Source organism: Trichosurus vulpecula, chromosome 1 (genome assembly GCF_011100635.1).
Source record: "Trichosurus vulpecula isolate mTriVul1 chromosome 1, mTriVul1.pri, whole genome shotgun sequence".
Taxonomy (NCBI): Eukaryota; Metazoa; Chordata; class Mammalia; order Diprotodontia; family Phalangeridae; genus Trichosurus; species Trichosurus vulpecula.
In genome coordinates, this window is record NC_050573.1 from 550,202,209 (window position 1) to 550,228,345 (window position 26,137).

The 26,137-nt window shown below is 43.3% G+C and overlaps 1 protein-coding gene across 1 annotated transcript; it reads left to right on the forward strand.

Moving 5' to 3' along the window:
• The first annotated feature begins 5,454 nt into the window (after positions 1-5,454).
• On the forward strand, positions 5,455-18,728 carry CRYM (crystallin mu). Its single transcript, XM_036742006.1, has 8 exons — positions 5,455-5,805; positions 6,280-6,433; positions 8,057-8,119; positions 9,543-9,644; positions 13,169-13,352; positions 14,816-14,937; positions 15,427-15,511; positions 18,388-18,728. The coding sequence occupies exons 1-8, from the start codon at positions 5,636-5,638 to the stop codon at positions 18,450-18,452; spliced, it is 945 nt and encodes a 314-aa protein (XP_036597901.1). The 5' UTR covers positions 5,455-5,635; the 3' UTR covers positions 18,453-18,728.
• Positions 18,729-26,137: the final 7,409 nt, after the last annotated feature.

The following is a 26,137-nucleotide window of genomic DNA, read 5'->3' on the forward strand; positions in this document are numbered from 1 at the left end:
GGTAGATATGTGGACCCTAACTAATGACAGGGCAGGCAGGTGGCAAAGAAAGAAAGGTGATATGAACGAGATGAGATGATAAGTTTTCCTGAGTTGCAGTGTAGCAGGTTAAGAATTCAGTTGGATAAATCCACATCAAACTGCTAGAAAGATCTGGGTTCTCACCCCATTGGTAGAGCCAAAAGGGAGAGCACAGTAACTGCCATAGCACTTGAGAGAGGCCTAGGAATGTGGGTTAATACTTCAGAATCTTTCTGGTTGTGGGGTGCACATGGCATGTGAAGTGAGCACTTGATTGATAGACATAGACATAGCCCTTACTCCTGAAGGGAAAAGGAACCTACTTCATTGGCCACTGTGCCAATGTCCCTCACCCCACCCTACAATTTCACTACCAAACTTCTCAAATAAGTAGGTTTTTACATAGGCCAGCCCCCAATCGTAAAGGTATCTCTCCAACTGTTAGAACTTGGTTCCTTTCAAAGCTTGATTCAAATTCCACCTCTTTTTAGAGGTCTTTTTAAAAAAAAATTCTCCCAGTTATTCACACCCCACCACCACCATTACCATCACTTTGTATTTACTCTGTATATATACTACATTTACTTATTTGTGAATATGTATATCTCCCCAGAAAAATGAAACCTTGATATTTGTGCACCTAGGTCAGGACCTAGAATACCTAGTAAGACCTAGTAAGAGCTTTAAAAATGTTATTGATTACCTTTGTAGAATTAGTAATTACCTCTGTTATTATCAGAGTTTGATTAGAAAGAGATACTAGAAGACCATAGGAACCTTAGAAGTACCTTAGAAGTCCAACTCCCTTATTTAACAGATGATAAAATAGACACAGAGTAGTTAAGTGACTATTCTAGAGTCACACAACGAATAAGGAAGTGTTTAAGGCAGGATTCAAACCCAGGCCTTCCTGACTACAAGAACAGTACCTTATTAAAGGCATGATGCCTTTAGACATGAGAAATTCATCACTACTCACTTTCCCCCTAACTTTTAATCTGGCTTCTACTCCTACCACTTTGCAGAGACAATGGGCATGTTTGAGGAGCTCCTTGATCTGATGAACTGGGGCACTTCCCATGGAGCTGGGCATGTAGTCAGTTGCTGAAGGATATGTGCTTTCTTTAAGTGATGTAGCAACTTCAAATTGGTCCCCAGTGATGTGGGGTTTCATTGAATAAAATTGGTGACAGAGCCAGGAGAAAGACAAAAAGGTTTTGGTCCTCTTGAACCCTGCTTCTTTAGGGAAACCAGTGTTTTCTCTCCCTTGACCCTGAGGATGGAAGGGAAAGGATTTCCCTCCCAGACTCTCCCCTAAAGACAATGGGAACATGTGCTTGCCTAGGCAAATTTGAAACTGGATCCCAAGTCCCCAGCTATCTCCTTTGCTTTTTGTTTCCTTCTCTGAACATAGGTCATGAACCAGAAATGCTGAAAAAAGGATGTTTCCAGTCCTGGTGATAAGTTTGAGAGATCAACAACTTCTTTCCTTCCTTCCTTCCTTCCTTCCTTCCTTCCTTCCTTCTTTCATTCCTTCCTTCCTTCCTTCTTTCCTTCCTTCCTTCCTTCTTTCATTCCTTCCTTCCTCCTTCTTTCCTTCCTTCCTTCCTCCTTTCCTTCTCTCTTCCTTCCTTCCTTTCCTCAACCCTGCCTTTCTTTTTTTTCTATCTTTCTTTCTTCTGTTCACATGACATAGAAATTATTGAGATGAAAACCAGACTGTGAAATAGGGACAAAGGCTGGAGAACTTGCTGGGAGAGAGGGAGAACAGAGAGGGAACTGAAAGTTGAGTATGCAAGTAGTCTGGAGGCTCAGCCTGGCCAAGGAAGAAAATACAGAGGAGAATCCCATACAGAGGAAGGTCTGAGGTGAGAATAGCGAAGAGGAGAGGAGATGGTGAAACAAAATATATTACAGCTATCGTTTCCATAACACTCCTTGCTTATAAAACCCTTTGCATACATTATGTCATTTCCTCCCAACAACTCTGTGAATTAAGTAGTATAGGCATTACTTTTCCCATTTTATAGATAAGGAAAGGCTGAGAGAGTTGCAGTAACCTAGTAAACATCACAGTATAATGAATGGCAGGTCTCCCACCTCCAAGCCTAGCTTTCCTCAGTGCCATGAAGAAGGACCTTCAACAGGGAGATCTAGGGAACATAATTTGGACACAGAGGGTCTGTACAGGGATAAGGTTAGGAAATCTATGTGCTAAAGAAAGGGGGAAAAGATTCCTGTTTCTTTTTCTTAGGTCCAAAGGATACGTATAAAGAACCCCAACAAAGAGAAGAAAATGTTAATCTGTCCTTTCTTTGGTGGAGAATACAGATGTGGCACTCTGCATAGATTGTCAGATTTTGTTGATATGTTAATTTTGATGAAATACTTCTCCATGCCCCTTTCTTATTCTTTGTTAAACTTAGTTAATATCTGGGGAAGAGAGGAGGGGAAAGATATACATGGAAATGAAGGTGATAAAAAATAGAAGATGCCAATAAAATGTTATTTTTAAAAAAGAATGTAAAGAAGGGAGGGCTATTCAGGGAGAGAAAGTCTTTGCTCCTGTCAGAATTCACTGCGTCAGGAGTGGGAAAGAGGAAGTAGCCCCCACCACCACCCCTGTAATTTGTTGCAGTAATTTTTTCTTGCAGTACTTAAAATCTACCCTGGTGCCTTGTTTGTAGAACTTCATGGGAATGCAAGTATTTCCACAATCCTGATAGCCACACACCTTCATAGAACTTCCTCAAAAAACACTGCTAACTACCACTAATATTGCAGAAGCCCTCACTACATACACACCTACACACACACACATTCCCCTTTATTGTTGACCTTGTCACACTTGAAACATTGAAGAGAGGTATTCTGGTTTAGTGCGTAATATGGAGCATCCAGGATGCAGAGCAGGACTGAGAAGCCCAGCAGAAGAAGTTTAACCCTTCTTTGGGAGAATCCCAGCTCCAGAGGAGAGTGAAGAGCAGGGAAAGAACTGGAATCTTCACTTAAGTCAGTAGTTTCTAGGAGGAGGTGTTAGAAAAGCACTGAGGGAAAAGGAAGAGACAGGAGAATGTTGTCCAAAACACTGAAAAGAAGCTACATCCTGACAGGCCAGAAAATTTGGACCTCCTGAGCTGCCTAGATAGTACAAGGCTGAGGTGAATGCTAAATGTGATTAATCTTCAGCAGTTCCACAAAATTGCTTTACTTCCAGGACAGTATAATGTGTGTAGTGAGTTATAAGTTTATACTTTTCTGCATTTGTTAATTTATACTTTTGAGCCATTTTTCATGATCATTTTTCAGTTAGTTTTAAGCATTTTCTGTGATGGGGAAAAATAAATAGCTGTTCTAGACTAACTGATCTCCATATTGTACATTAAGTAACTTTTCTAGAAGAGGTCCTGTTACTTACTTTTGGGGAAAATCCTAGATATCCTTCCTAAGCTTTGTTTTAGAGGCCAACTCTCCTGACCTTATGAATTCTTGAGACTGGAACCTCTAGAGTAATCTTCTTCCCCTCTAATGGAAGAACACATGCCAAAGAATAGTAAGATGCCCATTTCACAGGCCACATGTTGGCATTGGGTGGGTGGGACACCAGAGTTCCTCCCCTTACAGCATCATCTCTCACTGGATGATATCAACAAAGCAATCAAAGAACAGCCAATGAGAATGAGGCCTAGGAAACCAAGGCTTTCTGAAGACCCACTTCCAGTGATGCAGCCAATTAAAAAGGTTTCTCCTAACCACAAGGTTAGCAGACAGGAACCAGTTACCGAATGTCTACAGGAGCTCCGTAGTCTCTCTCCAAGGCAATCCCATACCAATGAAACCACAGGCATAGTCCCACCCCCATCATCTTAAATATAGTGGCCTCCCTACCTCCAGTTTTCCTCCCTCCAACCCATTCTGCACAGTGACACCAGATTGGTTTTTCTAAAATACCTGGGACCATATGATTCTCCTACTCAAGGCCATCAATATTTCTCCACTGACCACAAAACTCCCTCATCAGCTCACTTTGACTTTTCTAGTCTTGTCTCTCTCCCATTCCTCGAGTTAATCCTCTACTATAGATAAATGGTCTCTTCACTGTTCCTTGAACTTGTCTTGTGTTTTCCCACTTCTGTGCTTTCCTAAGTCTGGAAGGCCCTTTCATCTTTGGTCTGCTTATCAAAATTTTACCCAAAATGAGGGGCTTGAAATTGTTTTTACCCATCCTTTTAGACCTAACTCATGTCTTGCCTCCCTGACCACTCCAGATCACCAGAGTTTCGTCCTCCTATGTGCTTCAGAGTGGTTTACAGTCTGTGTATTGAGCACTCAGTCTTTACTGACTGCACCTCTCTAGTAGATGCCACACCTCCTCAATTAGCCTGTGAGCTCCTTGAAGACAGGGGCATTTCTTACACCTCTTTGGATTCTCTTTACTCTCCCCTCCCTTTGGCATCTGGCCCACTCTCAATGAATATTCACTGATGGATTGGTTGTGTTTGTCCTTAACTAACCCAGCTTTAGTTTAAAGTGGATGCCTGCCTGGTTCCATAGTTAAGATTTTAGGGAACAAGCTTGTGACTTCCTTAATCGGTCATGCATTATTTTATAGACATCAGTTGTGTGCTATTTTTCTTTTGTTCCTAAGTGTAGAACCAACTTTTTTCTCATCCGCTTCTAGAAAGGAAGATAGAAGGAAAAGTATTCTAATGTTGAGAGGGACTTCCAGACTGTAAGAACCCAAAAAAGGATCACTAAAGACACCAAGGGGGTAGTTATAAATGTTCATATTGCAAGGGTTGTTGAAATATGTTTTTCTTCTGGAGAGTAGAGTCTTAGTATGCTCAGACCCCTTCAATCAGTGCCCAGGGGCCGTGTGCAATTAAGGGCAGTGTTTTGTTGTTAAAGGTAGTGGTCACTCGAGGAGAAAATTTGAAACCCAAAGCAATTCCCAGCAATGAGATGCGGTCAGACCTGGATGGGAGGCCCTGGGAGCCCCAGTGGACTGAACAGAAAACAAAGTGTTTTTAAATGGCACCCTGCCTCCTTTCATCTAGGGTTCTCCTAGCAGTAGGTAACAATTAAGACCTGGAAGAGTCTCCCCACCAATCGCCAACATCTCTGTCTCGCAGACTTGGAGGGAGATAAGAGATGGGAAGAAACGATTGCAAAAACGCTTTGCAAATACTCCTTTCAAAGAATAAGGCTGACGATAATTACAGTGTTTAAAACTTGGACCCAAAGACCTTATTTCCGAAGCTGTCAAAGCCCAGTCTGGACCAGTAGTAGTTATGCCCGGCATTCCCCACCCAGAGTGTGCATTGGTGAGGTGCTGGAGGGGCGGGGTTGTGTCGGCTCCAAGGGCCCCCAGGGCAGGGCTGTAGCCAGTAGGCGTCTCTGCTGGGCTGCCAGCCTCTCTATATAGAGATTGTTGGGGTAGCAGCTGCTCAGAGAAGCCGAACAGCAGAAGCGGGCTCTGGAAAAGTCCCGGGAGCAGGCGGCGGACAGCGGGCAGCAGGCGGCGGACCGCGGACAGTGGGCAGCGGGCAACAGGCGACCGACAGAGAGCAGCAGGCTACGGACAGCCGGCAGCAGGCGGCGGACAGCGGGCAGCATGAGCGGGAATCCGGCTTTCCTGAGTGCTGCCGAGGTGGAGCGGTACCTGAGCAGCTCCAGCCTCTTGTTACCACCCCTGGAGAAGGCCCTGGCCAACTTTTCTAGCGGCCCCGAAGGGGGAGTCGTGCAGCCAGTTCGCACCGTGGTACCTGTGGCCAAACACCAAGGGTAAGGGGGAGGGGAAGAGGATGGGGAGAAAGAAAGGCTGTGTGGGTCGAGAGAGGGGAGAGCGGGAGGGACTAAGAAAAGGGAAACACAGGAAAAGATGAAGAAATGACAGGAGTGGGACATAGGATGGGGGAAGACAGAAGAAAGCGAATAAAGGGAAAGGCAGAAAAGGATACAGGATCGTAGATCTGAAAGCAGACCTCAGTAGCCATCTAGTCCATTTTGCAGATGAGGACACTAAAGCCCAGGTAGGTTAAATGATTTTTCCTGGGATTTAAACCCAGGTCTTCTGATACCAAGAAGAAATGGAACCCAAAAGGGAGGAAAGCCAAGGAAAGTGCCTTAGGGAAGACACCTGGGGAGCAGAATCATCAGCTGAAAGTGATGGGAGGAGAAATTCCCTTGTGGGGAAGTGGGAAAGGACTGGAAATGTGTCTGCAGATCTAAACTGCTCTCTGCTTCATCTCCTTGTAGTTTCCTGGGCGTCATGCCTGCCTACAGCGCTAGTGAAGATGCCCTTACCACCAAGCTAGTGACCTTCTACGAGGGAGTGAGCCCCACCTCTACTGTTCCCTCACATCAGGCCACAGTGCTGCTCTTTGAGCCCAGCAATGGCTCTCTACTCTTGGTATGTAGGTACTCCTCTGAAAGAGAAAGGGTGAGGGAGAGATATGGAGGTCTTTGTGAAGTTTCTTGGTTGGTTGCCCCAGGATCCAAGGTTAGAAGGTATGAATGAAAACCAGAGCTGAGTGTCTGATGATGCACTTATGACTGTGTGTCTACCTATGCCTGAGTGTAAGTGACAGTGACTGTCTAATACAAGCATAATTGTGTGTTTGTTTTTCTAAGGATGTATGTAAAAAACAGTAAATCTGTGGATGTAACTGAAGGACAGTTACATCAATAAGAAAGACTGTATACCTATGAGACTGTGTGACTGATGCTTCCCTGAGATGATCTCTTAAGATGAGTGGTTCCTGCTAATTCAGGAGCCTAAAATATACTTTTCTCGAGATACTCCCTCCTTTCAAGTAGGGCAAGGAGGTTATCTTATCTGAGAATGAGGAGGTCCCAAAAGGGGACCCCTCAAGCTTTGGCTCTTACACTTTCCTTTTATATGACTTTGTGAGTCATATTTAACATTTCATTAAATGTATTCTCCTTAATACCAATTTACATATTTATGCCTTTTTCATTCCCTTAAATTTCTAGTTATCTGAATTACCTTAGGCCCCTACTGCTTGGAATAAGTTAGGGATGGGAGATTGAGTATTGGGGTAGATTTAGATGTGTCTTGAATTCTACTTCCACAATGACTCACGTCTTACCTGTTCCAGTAATTTCACTCAAAAGGCTGACTAGTCCAAGTCCATACCACCTCTCTTGGTTTTTCTATCTGGTTGGTGTCCCTGTATCTAGTTGCTCCTTCCTCAGGTCCATTCTTTACACAGCCCCCAAATTAATATTCTTAAAATATTAATTCTTAAAATATCTGACAACCTTCATAATTCCCCACTGCCTCTGGGGTAAAATAGAAATTGTTCAGCCTCACTTCTAAAGCTGTCTGCAATCTGGCTCCCCTCCATATCCAGACTTATTTTATATTACTCTCCTTGTACTCTTTCATTCGGTCAAACCAGACTATTAACTGTTTCTCCAAGTAGACACTCAATCTCTCTTACACAGGCATGCTTGGAATGTATTCCCTCTTCTACCCCAACTGTTAAAATTCCCAGCTTCCTTCAAGACATGACTCAAATGTCAATTGATTCCTCCTACCCAGTTGTTAGTGGGTTTTTTTTCTCTCAAATTATCCTGTATTTGTTTCTTTGTGTTCATATTGTATCCACATAGTAGGTTTCAGACTTCTGGAGGACAGGGGCTGTGTCCTATTTGGTTTTGTCTCCCCAGTGTCTTGTACACCATAGGTACTTACTGTTTGTCTAATTGAATGGAAACAAAGGGATTTTTTACATTATTGTGGGTATCTAGCTCTTCTTATTTACCCTGGAAGAATAGAAATGAGGTCCAGGTAAAATCTCAAGGCCTTTTTGTGAATATCAGGGGACTGTTTTGGATCCTCAAAGGCCTGCCCAGTTCAGTGACTCAAGAACTACATGACAAGGGCTAGGTCCTAAGGAATGGAAATCTCTTGACTAGGGTAGAGGGAAGGAAAGCATTGTTTTCTGATGCCAATAGTGTCTCTATACTCTGGGTTCTGCTCACTCCACTTGTCAACCTTTTCCTAAAGGTCATGGATGGAAACGTAATTACTGCAAAGAGGACAGCTGCTGTGTCTGCCATTGCCACCAAGGTAAGACTTGCTTCTGACGACAACTTTTAGAGTCAAGTTGTGTGTGGTGGGAGAAGGGTTTCTGTCACTGATTTATTTGGCATGTAGGACCCAAGACTTGATAAGACGAATAAGACTTAGCAAAGGATATAGGGAAGAAAAGGCAAAGAAAAAACGTAGAATGTTAGTCCAATCAGAGTAAAGACGGACAATAGTGTTTCCCAAACTGGAGATAAAGGTCACCTGTGCAAGAGAGGAAGGGTATCAGAAAGAGTGTCACTTTAAGGGGGAGAAGGAGAAACTGAGGAACTTTTCAGTACTTGCTAGAGGAGTTGGAGATTACAACCTTTCAAATCCAGTGAAGACAAGCAAGAGGAATAATACACTGAGAGGTGGGGGAAGGGAGAAATAAAAGCCTTAATCTCCAGGAAACTTGGGAAACCAGTGGGAGGAGTAAAAGGAACAGGTGTATACTTTATGAATGTGTTAAAATCGGATTAGGCTCTGGGCCTGTGGGGAAGGGAATTGAGGGATTACTTTGTTATGGAACACAGTAATTGTGTATGAAATGAGATAACCATGGCATCTACCTTGGTGAACTGGTTATTACATACATACAAACTCATTTTAGTTTTGAATGAAAAGGGGATTGTTCTGAGACTTTTCCAAGGCTTGGATGGGAGACAACTTAAATATTTGTACTAGTACTTGACCAACCTTGTTATAAGAATAGGACTTTGCATTATATAGCACTTCTATTTTTCAATGAAGATTTCAATCTGAAGGAAATTTCTCCTTTACTTCTTGAAGTGTTTTTTCCCACCTTCCTTTTTGGTTTTACAATTTTGCTTTGGGAGAGGACTGGTGGGGAACTAAGAATCCATCTGACTCTGTGGCACCTTTGGGGTTTATAACAACCTGGGATAGGTGACCCCAAATGTTCTCTACCTAAAACAACAGCATATCTCAGTACATTCTTGATTCTGTACGTTGACATACCCGCCCTGCCCCCACACACCCTGATGCCTAGAAGTGTTCCTAATCCTCTCTTTCATTGGATCAAAGAAAGTCACCTAATCTTGCCATAGTAGGATCATAAATCTAGAGCCATAATAACTGGCATTCTAACAAGCCCAACAGAGGGCAGAGGACAGAATTGAGACCCATGGTGACAGGAACAGTGTGATTTTTAGAAGCTGTCATGGGCTTTATTAAATTATAGGTTTTGAGCATGGAGATGATGTTAGCATGCCCACTATCCAGATGGGAAAAGTGAGGCACAAAATGATTTATTCCAGATTACTTTAGTGCACCAGCTGTGTGGGGATAGGTACTATACCACCTGATTTGCAGCCTGAATGCTCTTCTCTCTCTAATGTGCTACAGGGAAGTAGTCTTTGTGAAATTGCCTCTCTATTGGCCATTCTTCCCTTTCCCCCAACAGTTTTTGAAACCCCCTTCAAGTGAAGTTTTGTGCATACTCGGTGCTGGTGTCCAGGCCTACAGTCATTATGAAATCTTCACAGAGCAATTCTCTTTTAAGGAGGTAAGATGGAAAAAAGGTGAAGCAAAGGAGTCTGCCTACGTCTGTCAGTAACAGTGGTAATTATCACTCACGTTTACATAATGCTTTAAGGTCCTCCCCACACTGGGAGATTGGAATGATGAATAATATGTTCCCGCTTTACAGATGAGGAAACTGAACCTTGAGAGAGGTTAAGTGACTTGTCCTTGGTCACACAGCCAGTACATTTCTGAGACAGGATATAAATCCCAGGCTCCTGACACAAGTCTAATACGCTTTTGACTATTCCGTATTGCCTCCTCAATGCCCCCAAACATGACTAAGTCAGTGGATTACACAGAAATGTCTAGAATCAGTAGATTGTACAGGGTGTCCCCAAAACAGTTTTAGGCTATTCAAGCTTAGGCTATTTAAGTCATTAAAGCTTAAAACTACGTTCACATTGTTAGACATGCCATATACCACAGGGTTATCATCTGTTTTAGTAGAGGGAATACCCACACTCATGAACTCCTCTCGGATCTTTTAAAATATCGAAAGAAATCTACTTCAGTGTTTCTTACCTTTTTTGTCTCATGGATCCATGGGACGTTTTGTACGTAGGATTACAAAGGAAACCATGAAATACAGTTATCAAAATACCTTTTTTAAAAGAGTAGCAATAGTAGCTAGAATTTATGTGATGCTTTAAGATTTGCCAAGTACGTTACAAACGTTATCTTTTTACCCTCACAGCAACCTCATCACTTTATAGATGAGACAGCTGAGGCAGACATAGGCTAAGATCAGTGACTTGCCCAGGGTCACACAGCTAGTAAGTGTTTGAGACTGCTTTTGAACTCAAGTCTTCCTTACCCCTCCTTCCTAGGTCCAGCACTATCTACTATGCTACCTAGCTGCCTAGCAGAAAGCTTCTGGAACCCCAGGTTAAGAGTCTCTGGTCTGAGGCAGCTAGGTGGTACAGCGAGTAGAGCACTGGCCCTGGAGTCAGGAGGACCTGAGTTCAAATGGGAATTCAGATACTTGACACACTTACTAGCTGTGTGACCTTGGGCAATTCACTTAACCCCAATTGCCTTGCCTCCCCCTCCAAACCCTGCCGCCCCCCAAAAAATGTCTCTGGTCTAGAGTTAGAAAAATGGGGCCAGTTTACATGTGACTGATTTCCCTCTTTTGAGGTAAAAGGGTCAGTTTGTCTCCTCTGTTTCTTCAGATTCTTTCTTGTTGGGCCCTGCCTGAGGATATGGAGACAGCGTAATTAGTCTTTAAAGGATAGGTGCTGATAATACACAGTAAGGTGTCCTTGACTTCCCTACCTATTATCGTTACTTGCAACAGTCTACTGGGAAACCAGAAAGGAGATCCAATCTCTGAGACTCTTGTGGGGTACTGGGTATAGTATCCATCTGGCTACGAGATCACATGGGATCCCATCAGCTGCTTCCCCTGGCTAAGGCCTCTAGTCTCCCACTGCAGCCCCATCCTTAAGAATATTTTAGGGCACCTCCATAGTTGCTACATTCACTGAGGTACGAACTGGTTCCATTTTTCTGAGTTCATATATTTCAGTGAGATCCACTGATCCTAAACACCAAAACCTCCTGAACCCAAGATCTTGGCTACTGGGTCCCTGAGCTGCTGCTCCCCTTTTAGTTCCTTCTTCGCCTCCTTCTGTCTGAGGCTATCACTCAATCAATAAGAATTTGTCAAGTATTTACTATGTGTCAGACATCAATGTCCAGATAGGCAGTGGGTAAACAGAGGCAAACATGTGTATAAACATACACACACACACACACACACACACACACACACACACACACACACACACACACACACCCCGTGACTTCAAGTGGCTTACATTCTGTCAGAAGAGACTACATATCTGTGCACACATACACAGGTTTATGTAAAATAGACACAAACTTATATCCAGGTGGTGGGGGAAGGGAGAGACAGTGGAAGTTCTGAGGAAGAAAGACCAGGAAAGACCTTACCCTGTATCTTTACTGGCCCTGGGTACAAAACACCACATGAGAGTGCTATGAGGTATCAAGATACTCCATCATTGGCTATGTCCTAAATGAGCTGGCTACATGACCTCTACAGTCCCCACAACTCCTTCGCCGATTGTGCCATGCAGTTCCCTTATTGAGTGCCCAGCCCATGTGCCTAGGCTTGTGTGATGACCCAAGAGAATTACGAAGCATTACCCCTCCTCTAGCAAAGCCTATGTAGCCTGGTTGGGGAGGTGAGAGTGGTGCAAGGTAAAGGCTTTGAGGACAGTACAAGACAGGCTGTAATCAAATGCTACATTCCGTGACGCAGACTAGAGATGACAAGGTTCTGAAGCCCTCTGACATAGCAGAAAGGATGACCACTTTAAAAATGAGAGTAGTAGCATTGATGTTTTGTTTTTCAGTTGTGCCCAAATTTTCATGGCCCCGTTAGGGATTTTCTCGGAAAGGATACTGGGGTGGTTTGCTATTTCCTTCTCCAGCTCATTTTGCAGGTGAGGAAACTGAGTCAAACAGGGTTAAGTGATTTGCCCAGGGTCATGTAATGAGTAAGTGTCTGAAGCCAGATTTGAACTCAGATTAATTAATTATTAATTAATTCATATACTAATGATAAATAAATAATAAATCATTTAATAAATGATAAATAAAAGCTAATGATCTATTTATTTATTTATTTATTTATAAGCAGGCTAACTCCAGGCCTGGCCCTCTATCCACTGTGCCACCAGGCTGCCCCAGCATTTATACAGCACTTGGAAATTTTCAAAGCATTTTCCATACACTATCTCAGTTGATCCTTACCACAACCCTACAAGCTAAGTGCTATCATTCCCTTTTAATGTAAGAGGAAAGGTGAGGTTTGAAAGATATTCTGATTTGCCCAGTGCCACATAGCTAGAAAGTGTCGGAGGCAGGATTTGAACTCAGGTCTTCCTGACTCCAGGTGCAGTGCCTTAGACTGTTTGCTGTGTCAGATACCAATCTGCCTCACAGAGTGATTCCATCTACTCTGTGCTTATCTTGTATGAATTAATAATGATAATAACAATGACGCTTAATCTGTGCCAGACCCACGATGTTTAAGTGCTTTGCAATCATTACCTCATTTGACCCTCACAGCAGCATCGGGAAGTAGGTGCAATTAATATACCATTTTACAGTTGAGGAAACCGAAGCAAACAGAGGTGAAGTGACTTGGCTGGTGCCACTCTACTAGCGCCCGAGGTCACATTTGAACTCAAGTCTGCCCCTCCTAGTGTTGATTTGTATGTTACCCTCCCCATTAGAATGTAAGCTTCTTGAAGGCAAGGGCTATTTTGGCTTGGTTTTGGTACCCCCACTGCATAGCACAGTACTCGGCATGGAGTAAATACCTCATAGACGTTTCTTCCTTCCTTGAATAATTTAGACAGCCCTATCCCCTGCCTCCTCTGCAGGAAGCACTGTTCTCTAACCACCCTTGGAATGGGAACAATTGTCAGAAAGTGTGACTGTTTATAATTCCCCCTTGCCGCCTGGTTAAAGGTCAGGATATGGAATCGAACCAAGAAGAATGCTGAGAAGTTTGCTCAGACAGTGAAGGGAGATGTGCGAGTGTGCTCATCGGTCCAGGAGGCGGTGACAGGTGCAGATGTGATCATTACTGTCACCATGGCAACACAACCCATTTTGTTTGGAGAATGGGTGAAGCCAGGAGCCCATATCAATGGTAAGCAGCCTGGTTGAGATCCTTAGCTTTTAAAACAGGATATAAATGTTGTCAGGGGAGGCATGAAAGGGGTTGGGGTCGACAAGTACCAGAAATACTCTTGCCATGTAGTTTATCGAGTCACTAAGATTTGAATGACAAAGTACCAAAGACTTAACCCGTTGCATACAGGGGCCAACTCCTGACCACGAATGCTACCAGCAAGGCTAGAGAAGGCTTGAAACTAAAGTCCAAGCAAACCTTCAAGGTTAGGTGAAGGCGAAGGTTCTACACATAGGAGTAAGGTCAGGGATCATTTGTTCTAGGTTCAGGCATGTAAAGCGATGGCATTTGGAAGCTAGGTCCCAAACCAGAAAATGAATTTAGAGCGTGGATTCTTAACCTTTTTTTTTTATTAAACCACATCTTGTTAACCATGACACACAGGACCCTTTTGGTAGTGTGGTGAAGCCATGGATCCCTTCTCAGAATAATGTTTGTTGCCTTCACTCGTGTCTGAAAGAAAAGCTGAATGTCAGTTACATGTTAATGAAAACAAATATCTATTTCTCCCATCCAAATTCATGTCCCTCTCACCCTCACCTCCACCCCCGAAATCTCCTCAGAGACTCCAGTTTCGGAACACCCGATTTAGAGGGCAAAGGGTAGGTAATAAGCAAAGACCATGAGCTAAAGGTCAACCCCAAGTTTTCAGATGTGTAGGGTAGAGCAGATAGAGAGCCAATAGGTGGGCAGTCATTTTTAGAGTGGTCCGGCAGCCAAGGGGCCTAGTCACAGGAAGATGAAAGGTCAGAGGCACACCCAGTTGTGTGGAGGACTGGGGACCCGAAGCAGAAACCGAAACGCAGAGAGGACTAGAATCACGCAGCGGAAACCTACACATTGGGAGATATAGGGGTATAGAGTAGAAGCCCTTGGTTTAGCATTTAGGAAGGACCAGGTACAGGGCAGCCTGGTGGGGTGGGGCAGAACGGAAACTCAGACCTTGGGAGGACTGAGGGGCACTGAGCAGAAACTCAGCCAGTGATACATAAAATAGAAATATAGTTATTAGCAAATCTGGAGACAGAATAGGACCCCAGCCAACGAGGTACCAGAGTCAGGGAAAAAATGAAAAACAAAAATGAAGCACCTAACTACTGAGCTGCCAAGAACTTATTGACCCAAGGCTCTTAATACACTCCTTACCTAAAGAGTAGATGACTACCTGTAGTAGGGCTCAACCTAACTAAAGGCAAGTAGTAATGGAATTCTTATGGAATTTGAAGGATGCAGAGAGAAAAAGAATGACTTCTTTGATAAGGAAATTTGTTTCAAGCCAAAACATCCCCCTTTTTGTTCACATTCCTGGGCCAGAGGGAGAAAGTCACTGCTTTTTCACATCCTCTGTGCTCTTCGGGCAGTTAAACGTGTTTCTGGGGCTGGAGTCTCACCAAGAATTCTGTTTTGCTGTTTGTTGTTAGCTATTGGAGCCAGTAGACCTGACTGGAGAGAACTAGACGATGAAGTTATGAAGAATTGTGTGCTGTACGTAGATTCCCATGAGGCAGCCCTCAAGGAGTCTGGAGATGTCATATTGTCTGGGGTAAAGTTCTTTCTTTTGTTGTTGAACTTAGAGTACCCATGACCTTCTAGGGTGTATGGGGTGTTCAGGAGAACTAGCACCTCTGGTGTGAGGCCCTGACAAGAGCCTTTCAGGGCTGCTTGTCCACCTTTGGTGTTCACAGGATTCACCCACCTCTCACTTGTGGCTCCAAATAACTGGGGTATGCTCAGCAGCAACCCCCTGGTAAACCGTTTTGGCAGACGAGCTAGAGCAGGTTGAAGGTAACCAGCAATGAGTTCGAGGGATGTCTACCCCCAAGTATTGGAAGACCTCTCTTGGCAGAATGGGCAGATGAGAACAATTTGTTCCAATAGCCATGCTGTGGAGGGCTCAGACTAACTTGGTGTCAGACAATGAAGACTCTTGACCCTCTGTCTCCTCAATGGACATGGGACAACCAAATGCTGGTTTACAATGCCACCCCCATCGATGCAGACCTAACTTAATCAATGCGTGTTTATGTCATAGGCTAAGATCTTTGCAGAGCTGGGAGAAGTGGTGAAGGGAGTGAAGCCAGCCCATCGTGAGATAACTACAGTGTTCAAATCCTTAGGTAAGAGTCATCACCCCCTGAATACAAATCATATTTGTATTCATATACAAAGTTGTATTTGCATAACTAGAAAATATGGTGGTTTACCCACTGGTGGAAATAGAAATGACTCCTCTGGTAACTGGAACTATTTATAATAAATGTATATGATATTTATTAAGGAAAACATTAATACAGTTGCATGATTTACATACTAGAGGGGCCCAGAAGGGCATATGCATTTAATTTAAGAAGGGAATTTAAGGTAAGTGGCAAATTTCCAGGCTGAGAATACATTCGTGTATCCATCATCCAGCCTCAGACACTCATTAGCTATGTGACCCTGGGGACGTCACTTAACCTTGGTTAAGTGCCTCAATTTTCTTATCTATAAAATGGGGATAATAAGAGCAAAGGTTGTTTGAGGATTACATGAGATAGTAATTAAAAAGTGCTTAGCACAGTGCCTGGCACATAGTAGGTGCTACATAAATAGTAGCTATTGTTATCATTGAAAACCCCTAGCAGCTCAAATGAAGGACAAATAGTGAAAACTGGTCTCTCTTCTTGCTTTTTTGACCATTTCTTGTTTTTTCCTTCCCTCCTTCATCTCCTCCCACGCTAATAATAGTTCTATCCTGGAGTTTCCTATGGGAGAGGCCACATTACACTTGGGGTAGTGGAGGAAACAGATCCAAGTAAACAGTGAGGTTTTAGGGCTTGATCTACTCTCATTTCGTGGAAAGAGCCCTTGATTTGGACTAGGTTCAGATCTTGGCTGCAGCCCTATTTTCTAGATGACCTTGAAACAAGTTACTTAATCTCTATGACTCTCAATTTCTCCAGCTATAAAATGGGGATTAAAATGCCTACAAAATGCCTATCAGTAACATCTGTCCATGGAGTACTAGACTCAGCATTAGGAGAGACCTTGATCTGAACTCAGCCACAGATACTTGTGAACCTGCACGAGTCACTTTACCTTCTTAAGCCCTCCATTTCCTTATCTGTAAATCAGGGATAATAATGACTGTAGCATTTATCTCATAGGATTACGGTAAGGATCAGGTGAGATCATATATGTAAAGCTTTTGGCAAAGATTAATGTGCCATAGAAATGCTGGCCACTATTATTATAATTGTTGCCATTATAACTTTCCCAACCCACCTGCTTTACCCCTGCCAGAATAGCTCAGGATTTAAAGGGACGGGTATCTGTTGGGAGACAGGCAAATGCAGCAGAAATATAGCAGCCTGGCTAATGAATAATGCTCCAATCCAAACATGGCTGTCCAGTGCACATAGCAGCTTGCTGGAGTAGAGCTTGGCAAGACTCATGAAAGAGTCAAAGCAACCAAATTGGGTGAGAAATCTGTTGTCCTCTTCCAAACTCTAGTTCTTTTCCCCCACATAGAAACTTTGCTCTTAAGGGTAAGTCCTGTTTCTATTGGTTGGCTCCTTTCTTCCTTAAAAAATAAAACAAATAAACATTTATTGATTACCTAATCAGTGCAAGGCACAAAGAGACAAAGGAACTTGGTCCCTGCCCTGAAGGACCCTTTCTTCCATTTTGGGAGATAAGACATGGACTCAAAAAACTACAAGGCAGCATGTGAAATGTTCCACATGAGCAGCACAGACATAAATACTCTAAGAGTCCACAGGAGAGAAAGATCACTTATGGCTGGTGTAGTCAGGAAACCTGTGACACTGGAGCCAAGCCTGAAAGAATAGGTTGGATTACAGGGTGGGAATTTTGGACAATTCCTATGTGGCATATTGAGGAATGAATTCTCTCACTCACACTATATGATAAATCCAGTGGCCAATAAAAGGTGCCTTTGCCAGACTAATCAGGTGAAATATTCACCTACTGTTGCGTAGAAAATAACAGCAAGACAAGACCTGGGTTCAAGGTAAATTTTAAGTGTGGATCTATTGATCGAGCGCAACTACCTGGAGTATACACTCAAATCAGGCAGTCCTGAACTGAGGGACTACAAGGTTTATAAAGGCAAAAACCACAATTACACAATTAGGGAGGGTGGCTAGCAGAAGCAATGATGTACAGAAGCAAAGAACAGCCATTGGTTAGATCCATAGCTTAGGGCTAATTTGGGAATATGGTGCAAGGGTACGGGGTGCAACCCTCTTGTGACATGGGGGTCCCTCCTAGGTCATGATCAACTTCCTAGAACAGGGTGGGGGCACAGGGTAGCAAAGAGGCAGTGGAATTCCCCAGAACAGGCCGGGTCATGTTCTGAGTGAAGGGGGGGGGGAACCTCTGTACCCCCTGCTCCGTCAGCTATGTTCTGGGTGGAGGGGCCTAGCTTGACCTAGCTTGGTCAGCGGAACAGTTGCACCATAACTCAGGGTGTGGGGACCCTATTTGGTAACAAGGGGGTCTCTCCTTAAGATGAGTTTGTACCCTACCCTGGAACTGATCCTTGCACATAATACTGATGTAGAGAGAATATACAGAACACTGATTCAGGAGAGGGGACTAGCCTTGGGCAATCTACCCAGAACCATGCCTTAAGCTGTTTCAAGCCATTTCAGGGTGTAGGACAAGAACAAAGACAAAGACAAGAATATAAAGGGGATTAATGGTGGGCTCAAAGAGGATTAATAGTGGGCTTCTGTTTGGGTGTAACACTACTTGTTGGAGGTATCTGCCAGACATTCCCAAACCTCCCAGTCTTGACCCAGTCAATGACTAATTCTTGGGTAGAGGGCAGTATGAGGTTTCCTTCAGGTCACTGATTTTGTTTGGTAAACAGGAACATCAGAAATTGGCCATAATCATGTGGTCTTCAGAAATCAGGGCCTGGTGGAGCCTGGGTTATTTCAAGGTAACAGAATAGGTCAACGATGACTTGGATTTTTGTCCATTCCAGGAATGGCGGTGGAAGATACAGTTGCAGCCAAACTGGTCTATGATGCTTGGTCATCCGGTAAATGAAGCAGAGGAACTAGCATTGAGATGCTGCAACATTAAGACCTATTATTACTGCTTGTCTCCCATAGTTTCTCATGGGGGAGTATTCTTTTGCACTTAGTAGCACCTGCCTCAAAAACTAAACTAGCCATTCCTATTTGTGGTTAAAAAAAAAATTTACAGTATTGTGTATTTCCTTCCCTCTGTCTTGCTGTATCTTATTATAGTATTCTTTGTCCATAGATATTACTACCTTCGCATTCCCTTGAATAAAGTTTGCCAGTCCTGGCCTGCTTGCTACGTTTCTTGTCTATGGAAGTCTTGGGGGCCAAATGTTTGTTCTTTCTTTTGGAAGGTGGCTGGGGGAAAAGGTTGACAAAGACATAATTGTAGCCTAACAGAGATTTTCCCAATGAAGGCATCATAGAACCACAGATACTAAAGCCTTAAGGAATAATCTTTCCACATTTATCATGTTACATGATAGAACTTTAAAGCCTCACATGAAGGAAAAAACCATGGTGGGGAAGACCAAGCATTTGATTTTTCTTTATTCATTTTTCTTAAAGGAACCTTATGACAGTATGCATAGCCTTATCTGGGGAGGCAGCATGATGTAGTGGAAAGAATACTGGATTTGCAGTCAGAGAATTTGGGCTCAAAATTTGACTCTGATGTGAAGATTGTGTGTGTGATACCTGAACAGCCAGCTATTGCTAGAAAAACCCTGCCCCCAGCCCCTAACTAAAGAACCCCAGTTTGTGTAAGAAAATCAGACTTAGTTCCTGCCATTTGGTGTTCAGTGGGTGTCCTTGACACCACCCCCCCTCCCCCCCGTGACTGTTCTGGGAGTATGGAGTATGGCCAAGGGAAAGGCCTGATTCTTAGCAATCTCTGTTTCTTTCCTGAGCGGTCTGAGAGATGTCTCTATCTTGTGTCAACAAACCCAGCTAGAGCGTCCTTGGTCTGCCTATGGCCTTGAAGGATGAAGGCCTCAGCCCCGAACATTCTCTTGAATTCCTTATTCTTATCTTATGTTGTAGGATGTAAATGGCAAATTGAACAGAGAGATCCTGGGTTGTAATTCAGTTGACACTTTGTCAGCAGTATGATATGCTGTACTTGCAGTCTGTTAGGAGGTTCCTCTTCATGTATCATGATCACAAAGGTGGAAGAGGCTTGCCAAGCCTGCTAAAATAACATATGCAAGTTTCAAGAGATAACTAACCACTGCTCTTTGATCTACTGTATAAATTTGACTTCTCCACCCCAAACTCTTGGTCATTTTCATTTGGGTTGAACCCGAATGACCGCCGGCTAATAAATTCTCCGTTTAAAACTTATACTCTGTGGAGTGTCTCACTCGCCTCTGGTATAACATGTGTACAGTTTGCCTAACTTCTTTAAGCATTAGTTTCCTTATCTGTAAAATGGGTGAGTTGAACTAAATGCCCTTTAAAGTCCTTTTCAGCTCTAAATCTAAGTTTTGCTTAGGATGAGTATTTTTTTAAGGATTCAGAGTTTAAAATCAGTGCTAGTAAGTTCTGAAAATTCTTTTAATTTGAAATGTTTTTCATCCTTCTCATAGTCACCCATGCCATACCACCAAATGGTGTTCTGTTATTTTACTATGAGACTTGGGGTAGTAACTTCCACTTCTTATTGGCCATATGGCAAGTCATTTAACTTGTATTAAAAGTGTTATACTTAGTGTATAAACCTTCGTTTAAAGTGGAGATAATAATACTTATTTATACTACCTACCTCAAAAGATTACTGTTAGACAAAGTGCTTTACAATGAATTGTAGAGTCAACTGCCTTTTGATCAATCAGTAAGCACTTATTAAGTGCCTACTATCTGTCAGGCCCTATGCTAGCTTCTGGGGATGTAAAGTCAAAAATGAAACCAGTTCTTGCCCTAAAAGAGTTTATATTCTGATAGAGGAGAGAACATACACAGATAGACATATACAAAAATAGACATAAGGTAACCATAGGGTGAGAAGGCATCATCAGCTCAGTTGGTTGTTGTCTTTTCTTCTGCTCAGAGGACTCAAATGACATCCATTTGGCGTTGATTCTCTAAATTTGCTCATCTCATGTTTCTTTTGAGTTACTTCAATTCTGCTTTGCTCATAGAGCACAGCACCTTCTCTGATGAAGGCAGCCATGCTAGGTAGTCCTTTGCCAGTGTCTCCCATGTCATAAAATCAATTGCAAAGTTCTCCAGAGAGACCTTCAGAGTGTCCTCATATTGCTTTTTCTGACTACCATGTGAGCGCTTTTCCTGTGCGAGTTCTCCATAAAATAGCCTTTTTGGCAAGCATGTGTTTGACATTCAAACAACTTGGCTAGCCCACTGGAGTTGCATTCCGTGCGACAGAGTTTGAATACCTGGCAATTTAGTTTGAGAAAGGACATCAGCAACTGGTATCTTATCCTGCCAGGAGATCTTCAGAATCTTCCTAAGATAATTCAAATGGAAGTGATTCAGCTTCCTGGCATGGTGCTGGTAGACTGTCCAGGTATCACAGGTGTACCTCAATGAGGTCAGCACAACAGCACTGTAGACCTTCAGTTTGGTAGGCAGTCTAATAGCTCTTCTCTCCTGCACTTTCCTTCAGAGCCTCCCAAACAGTGACCTAGTTCTGTCATTATCAATGTGTACCTCCCTGGAAAGTATATTGCCAAGGTATTATCCACAGCATTCAGAACTTCTCTATTTGCTGTAACTGATGGTCCTATGGATAGATGGTGTAGTGCTGGCTCATGGAGCACCTGTGTTTCCTTGGTTGCTAATTGTTAGGCCAAAATTTTCACAAGCAGCAGAGAAACAATCCATACTTTGTTGCATCTGAGCTTCAGAGGCTGCGCTGAGTGCACAATCCTCTGCAAACAGAAAATCATGCACCAACACTCCCTCCACTTTGGTCTTGGCTTGTAGCCTTTTCAAGTTGAAGAATTTACCATCAGTGCAGTAGCTGACCTTGATGCCATGTTCATCCTCACTGAAAGCATTTGACAATGTGATGGCTGAAAACATCATGCTAAAAAGCGTGGGAACAAGCACACAGCCTTGTTTCACTCCATTGGTGACTGGGAAAGCTCAAGAGCATAGTACATTACCCAGAATCTGGGCAAGAACACTGTCATGAAGTCAATGTACAATACTGATGAAATTCTCTGGTCAACCAAATTTGGACACAATTTTTCCTAAGTCCTCACAACTGACAGTATCAAAAGCCTTGGTCATATCAATGAATGTTGTGTCCAGACTTCTGTTGTGCTCTTGGCATTTCTCCTGGAGTTGTCAGCCAGCAAACACCATATCAACCATTCCTTGGCCCTTTCTGAAGCCATACTGGCTCTTAGGTAGATGACCAGCTTCCAGGTGAAGGGTCAGCCTATTAAAGAGGACTCTTCTTGCTAGCAATGACTAAGAAAGAGGGCCACCCCTGCCTCGTGATTGTCACAGGACAATCAATCAATTTCCTTTATACCTTTGAACAATGGAAGTGTTGTTGAACTCCTGGGGGATAACAGCCTCTTGTCATATAACCCAGAAAATTTCAGTCAGCTTTTATATGAGCAATGGCCCCTCTACCTTGTAAATCTCAGTCAGAATAGAATCAGCACCAGGTGCTTCACCTCTGAAAGGAGCCCAATGGCATTCAAAAGCTCTCCTTCAGTTGGAAATTTGAGAAGGAATGACTTCAACCTGAAGTAAACAGTCAATGGCCTCAGCATTGATTGACGATGGTCTGTTGAGAATACTTATGGAAGTGTTGAGCCCATCTCTCTAGGATCATGTCCTTATCACTAATCAATGTAGCTCCATCAGCACTAATTAATTGGCCCATAAATATCCTTCAGGGCCTCATAAAAATGCTTTGGATTGTTACTACCAGCATAAAACTGAATTTCTTCTGCCTTCTTACTGAGCCAAGAACCCTGCATCTCTCTAAGTTTCACTTATACTTAAATTTGATGTAATTAAGTGATGCCTTTTTAGAAATGGATGAGCTATTCCGCTGGTAAACCCTGTGGAATTCTGATTTTTTATTTAGCAGCTTCTGAATTCCCTCATCATTTTTGTCAAACCAGTCTTGATGTTTGCAAGTGTTCTGACCCGGATGAGTAAATGCAGAGTATACACCAAATCTTTGAAAGCTGCTCACTCCTTTTCTGCTCCACTGTTGCCAGTTGTGTGTTGGCTCAACTTTCCTTCCAAGTTAGCAACAAACTGTTCTCACTCAGAGAAGTACTCTAATCTCATTGACATTCATTCTTCCAGTCATTTTGCCTTGGGGTTGCTGTTTATTTTAAAATGAGAATATTTAGCTTGGAGAGGATAAGTCTATGATCAGTCCAGCACTCTTGTCACCCAGAATTATAAGCTTGTCCTCCTTTGGCAAATTAATAATAAGAGTCTCCATGTCCTCATAAAATTTTTCTTTGACCTCATCAGGGTTTGTCATAGTGGGAGCACAGGCACTGATGATAATGGTATTGCATTTTCCTGCAAGTGGCCACTGTCATTCACTCCTTTTGGTAGGCATAGAAGCTTGTTGACTAGATTAATTTTGATTGCAAAACCTACATCAACTTCATAGTGCTCCCCTTCACCATGGCCATTTCAGAAAAATGTGTATCCAGCTCTGACTTCAGTAAGCTGGCCTTCATTTACCAGCCTTATTTCACTTAGGGCTGCTATTTGGATGCGATACCTGCTGAATTCTCTCAAAACAAGAGCTGTTTGTCTTTCAGGTGTACTGGATTTTGTGTTATCTATAACATATGTCCATGTACTGATGGTGAATGGAATCATCTTTGCTGAAATTTTTGTACATTTTTTTGTGTTGACCACAGGGTGGGATCCCCATTTGCTGCAGTAATCAGGCCAGGGTTGGGTAAGCAGACAATTTTTAGGGCACCTTTTCTAGCCACTTCCTCACACCAGGAGGCTGCTCAGACACCCAGGAGGCTGCTGAATTCCACGGCTGCTTCCAGTGAGAAACGACCCTATGAGCTGGGCTACCTGCGTGCAGAGTTGTGATTACAGCTCCCAGTGTATCCGCATCTGGTGCTTTGTCACTTGCCTGTCACCACAGGACTTTGAGATAGGTAAAAATGGTAAAATGATATGGGTGATGTCTTTTGATTTGGGCATAAATTGGATTAAGTGAGGCAGAGTTGCACAAAGTCATCAGCCTCACTCTTCCAGAATCATCACAGCCCAGCAGCTAGACAGAGTCAAGATGACTGATGATGGCTCAAGATACAGTGGATGACCTTGGCATCTTCAATGTCTAACCAAGTCCTAAGCACTCCCCAGTACCTGCTTCAGCTGTCTTCATGGCCTTTGGAACAAATTGTTCTCATCCACCCATTCCACCAGGAGATGTCCTCACATGCTTGAGGTAGACATGCCCCTTACTCACCAGTGGGTTTGAGACACCTTGGTTACCCTCAACCTGGTTTAGCCACTCTGCCAAAATGGTTTACCAGGGTGTGGCCACTGTGCATGCTCCAGCTTCTTGGAGCCACAGGTGAAAGTTAGGTGAATCAGGTGGACACCAAGGTGGAAAGCACCCCTGAAAAGGGCTCAGCAACCCTCACACCAGAGGTACTAGTCATCTCTGAAAATACCCTACACCCCATCAGTAGCAAAAGGCTAAAAAAAAGGCCTCATGTAGAAGGTAAAATATGAACTGAGTCTTGAAGGAAAATGGGGATTCCAAGAGGCATAGGTGAATAGAGAGTGCTTTCTAGGCCTGGGAAACAACAAGTGCAAAAACATAGAGACCAGAGATGGAATGTCATGTGTGAGGAGCAGCAAAGAGGCCATTTGGCTGAACTCTAGAATGCCAAAGGTCATTCCTGATCATATATGTAAGTGGCAGAGCCAAGATTCATACTCCTGGGGCTTCCAAGTTCAGTGTTGCAAGACCAATCTATCTCTAAATCTCTGCTACATTCGTATTATAATCTGAGGTAAATATTTTAAAAATCAGTAAAAATACAGAAAAAGAGGGGATGAATAAACTGAAACTAATTACCATCTTGCTTAACAAAAAATTCAATTCAAGAAACATTTATTAAGTATCCACTATATCTAAGGCACTGCTAAGTACTGTGGATACCAAAATAATAATAATGATAAAAATTTTTTTAAATGACTGAGACAGGTTCTCCTGGAAAGCAATAAAGAACTGCATAGCCTTTAATCTAGCAGTACTATTATTAGGCATACACCCCAAAGAGATCATCAGATAAAGAGGAAAAGATCCCATATGTATGTTTTTAAAAATCATAGCAGTGTGAAGAACAAAGAACAAAGGGGGTGCCTATAAGTGGGGGAGCGGCTGAACAAATTATAGTATGTAAACAGATTATTACTATGCCTAAATAGGGAGCTAATTTATCGTAGAAAGAAGGTAGGACCTGGAGCCAGGATGACCTGAGTTCAAATATGACATCAGACGCTTACTGGCTGGGTGACTCTGGGAAAGTCACTTAACCTCTGTCTGCCTCAGCCTCCTCATTTGTTAAATGTAGATAATAGTAGCACCTGCCTCGTGGGATTGCTGTGAGCATTAAATGATATAATATTTACAAAGCAACTTGCAAATCTTTTGTTGTTCAGTCATTTCAGTTGTGTCCAGCTCTTCATGATCCCATTTGGGGTTTTCTTAGCAAAGATACTGGAATGGTTTGCCATTTCCTTCTCCAGCTCGTTTTGCAGATGAGGAAACTGAGGTAAAAAGGGTTAAGTGATTTGCCCAGGGTCACACAGCTAGTGTCTAAGGCCAGATGTGAACTCAAGAAGATAAGTCTTCTTGACTCCAGGCCTGGCATGTTAACCACTGTACCACCTAGCTGCTCCTAGCTTGCAACCTTAAGAGGCTAAAAACAAATGTTAAAAAATTGTTTTAACATTGTCAAACTCAGCTGACTGAATCTGACCTTGTCCCCATTTCCAGATCCATGAATTGCCTGAGACTGACCACACATCATCACTTCCAGCCTCTGACTCACTTTGTAAATGTCCCAAACTCTCCCCTCCAGAGATTTCTAAGCTTTCTGTATAGCCTTTTGCTTATTATGCAGAACAACTTACCTTGCAAAACTATGAGATGCCCCTAACCCCTCCCACCTTCAGTCTGGCCATTCCCACTGCCTAAACCTCTTCCACCTGCTTCTTGGCCAAGCTCCCTGCCTTAGTACCCTATATAAATGCTGTTCCCAGCCCCATCCTGGGGCATCCCAGCACCTGCTGTGTGGCACTGTAGCAAGAATGGACTTTGTTTTCTTTGAATGACTCAGCTTGCCTCGTTGAGCTTCCCTGGACTCTGGGGCTTGCTCTTCTGGGACAGGACCAGAGCTTCCTGTGTGATGAGTCGTGGCGCTGGCTGAGGGGAGGTGTGTTAACGTGGTCTACGCTGGGGGAGGGGCCAAGTCAAGAACCAATCGGCCCTGGTCGTTCAGGCGGCGCTTGATGATGTCAAAAACTCTATAAGAGGGGAGAGGACAGCTTGAAGATCCTCCTTTCCTTTTCCGGTTGGAGCCAGAGACACCTACAGCCGAAGCTGAGCTGCTGGTAGCAGAGCTGACTGGAGGCTGGTGGGTAATCTTCTTACCGTAGAGGGGAAGCATGTATACGATTTTGCCTTATACCAGCTCGCTTCTCTGTGGCCTTCTGGTTACC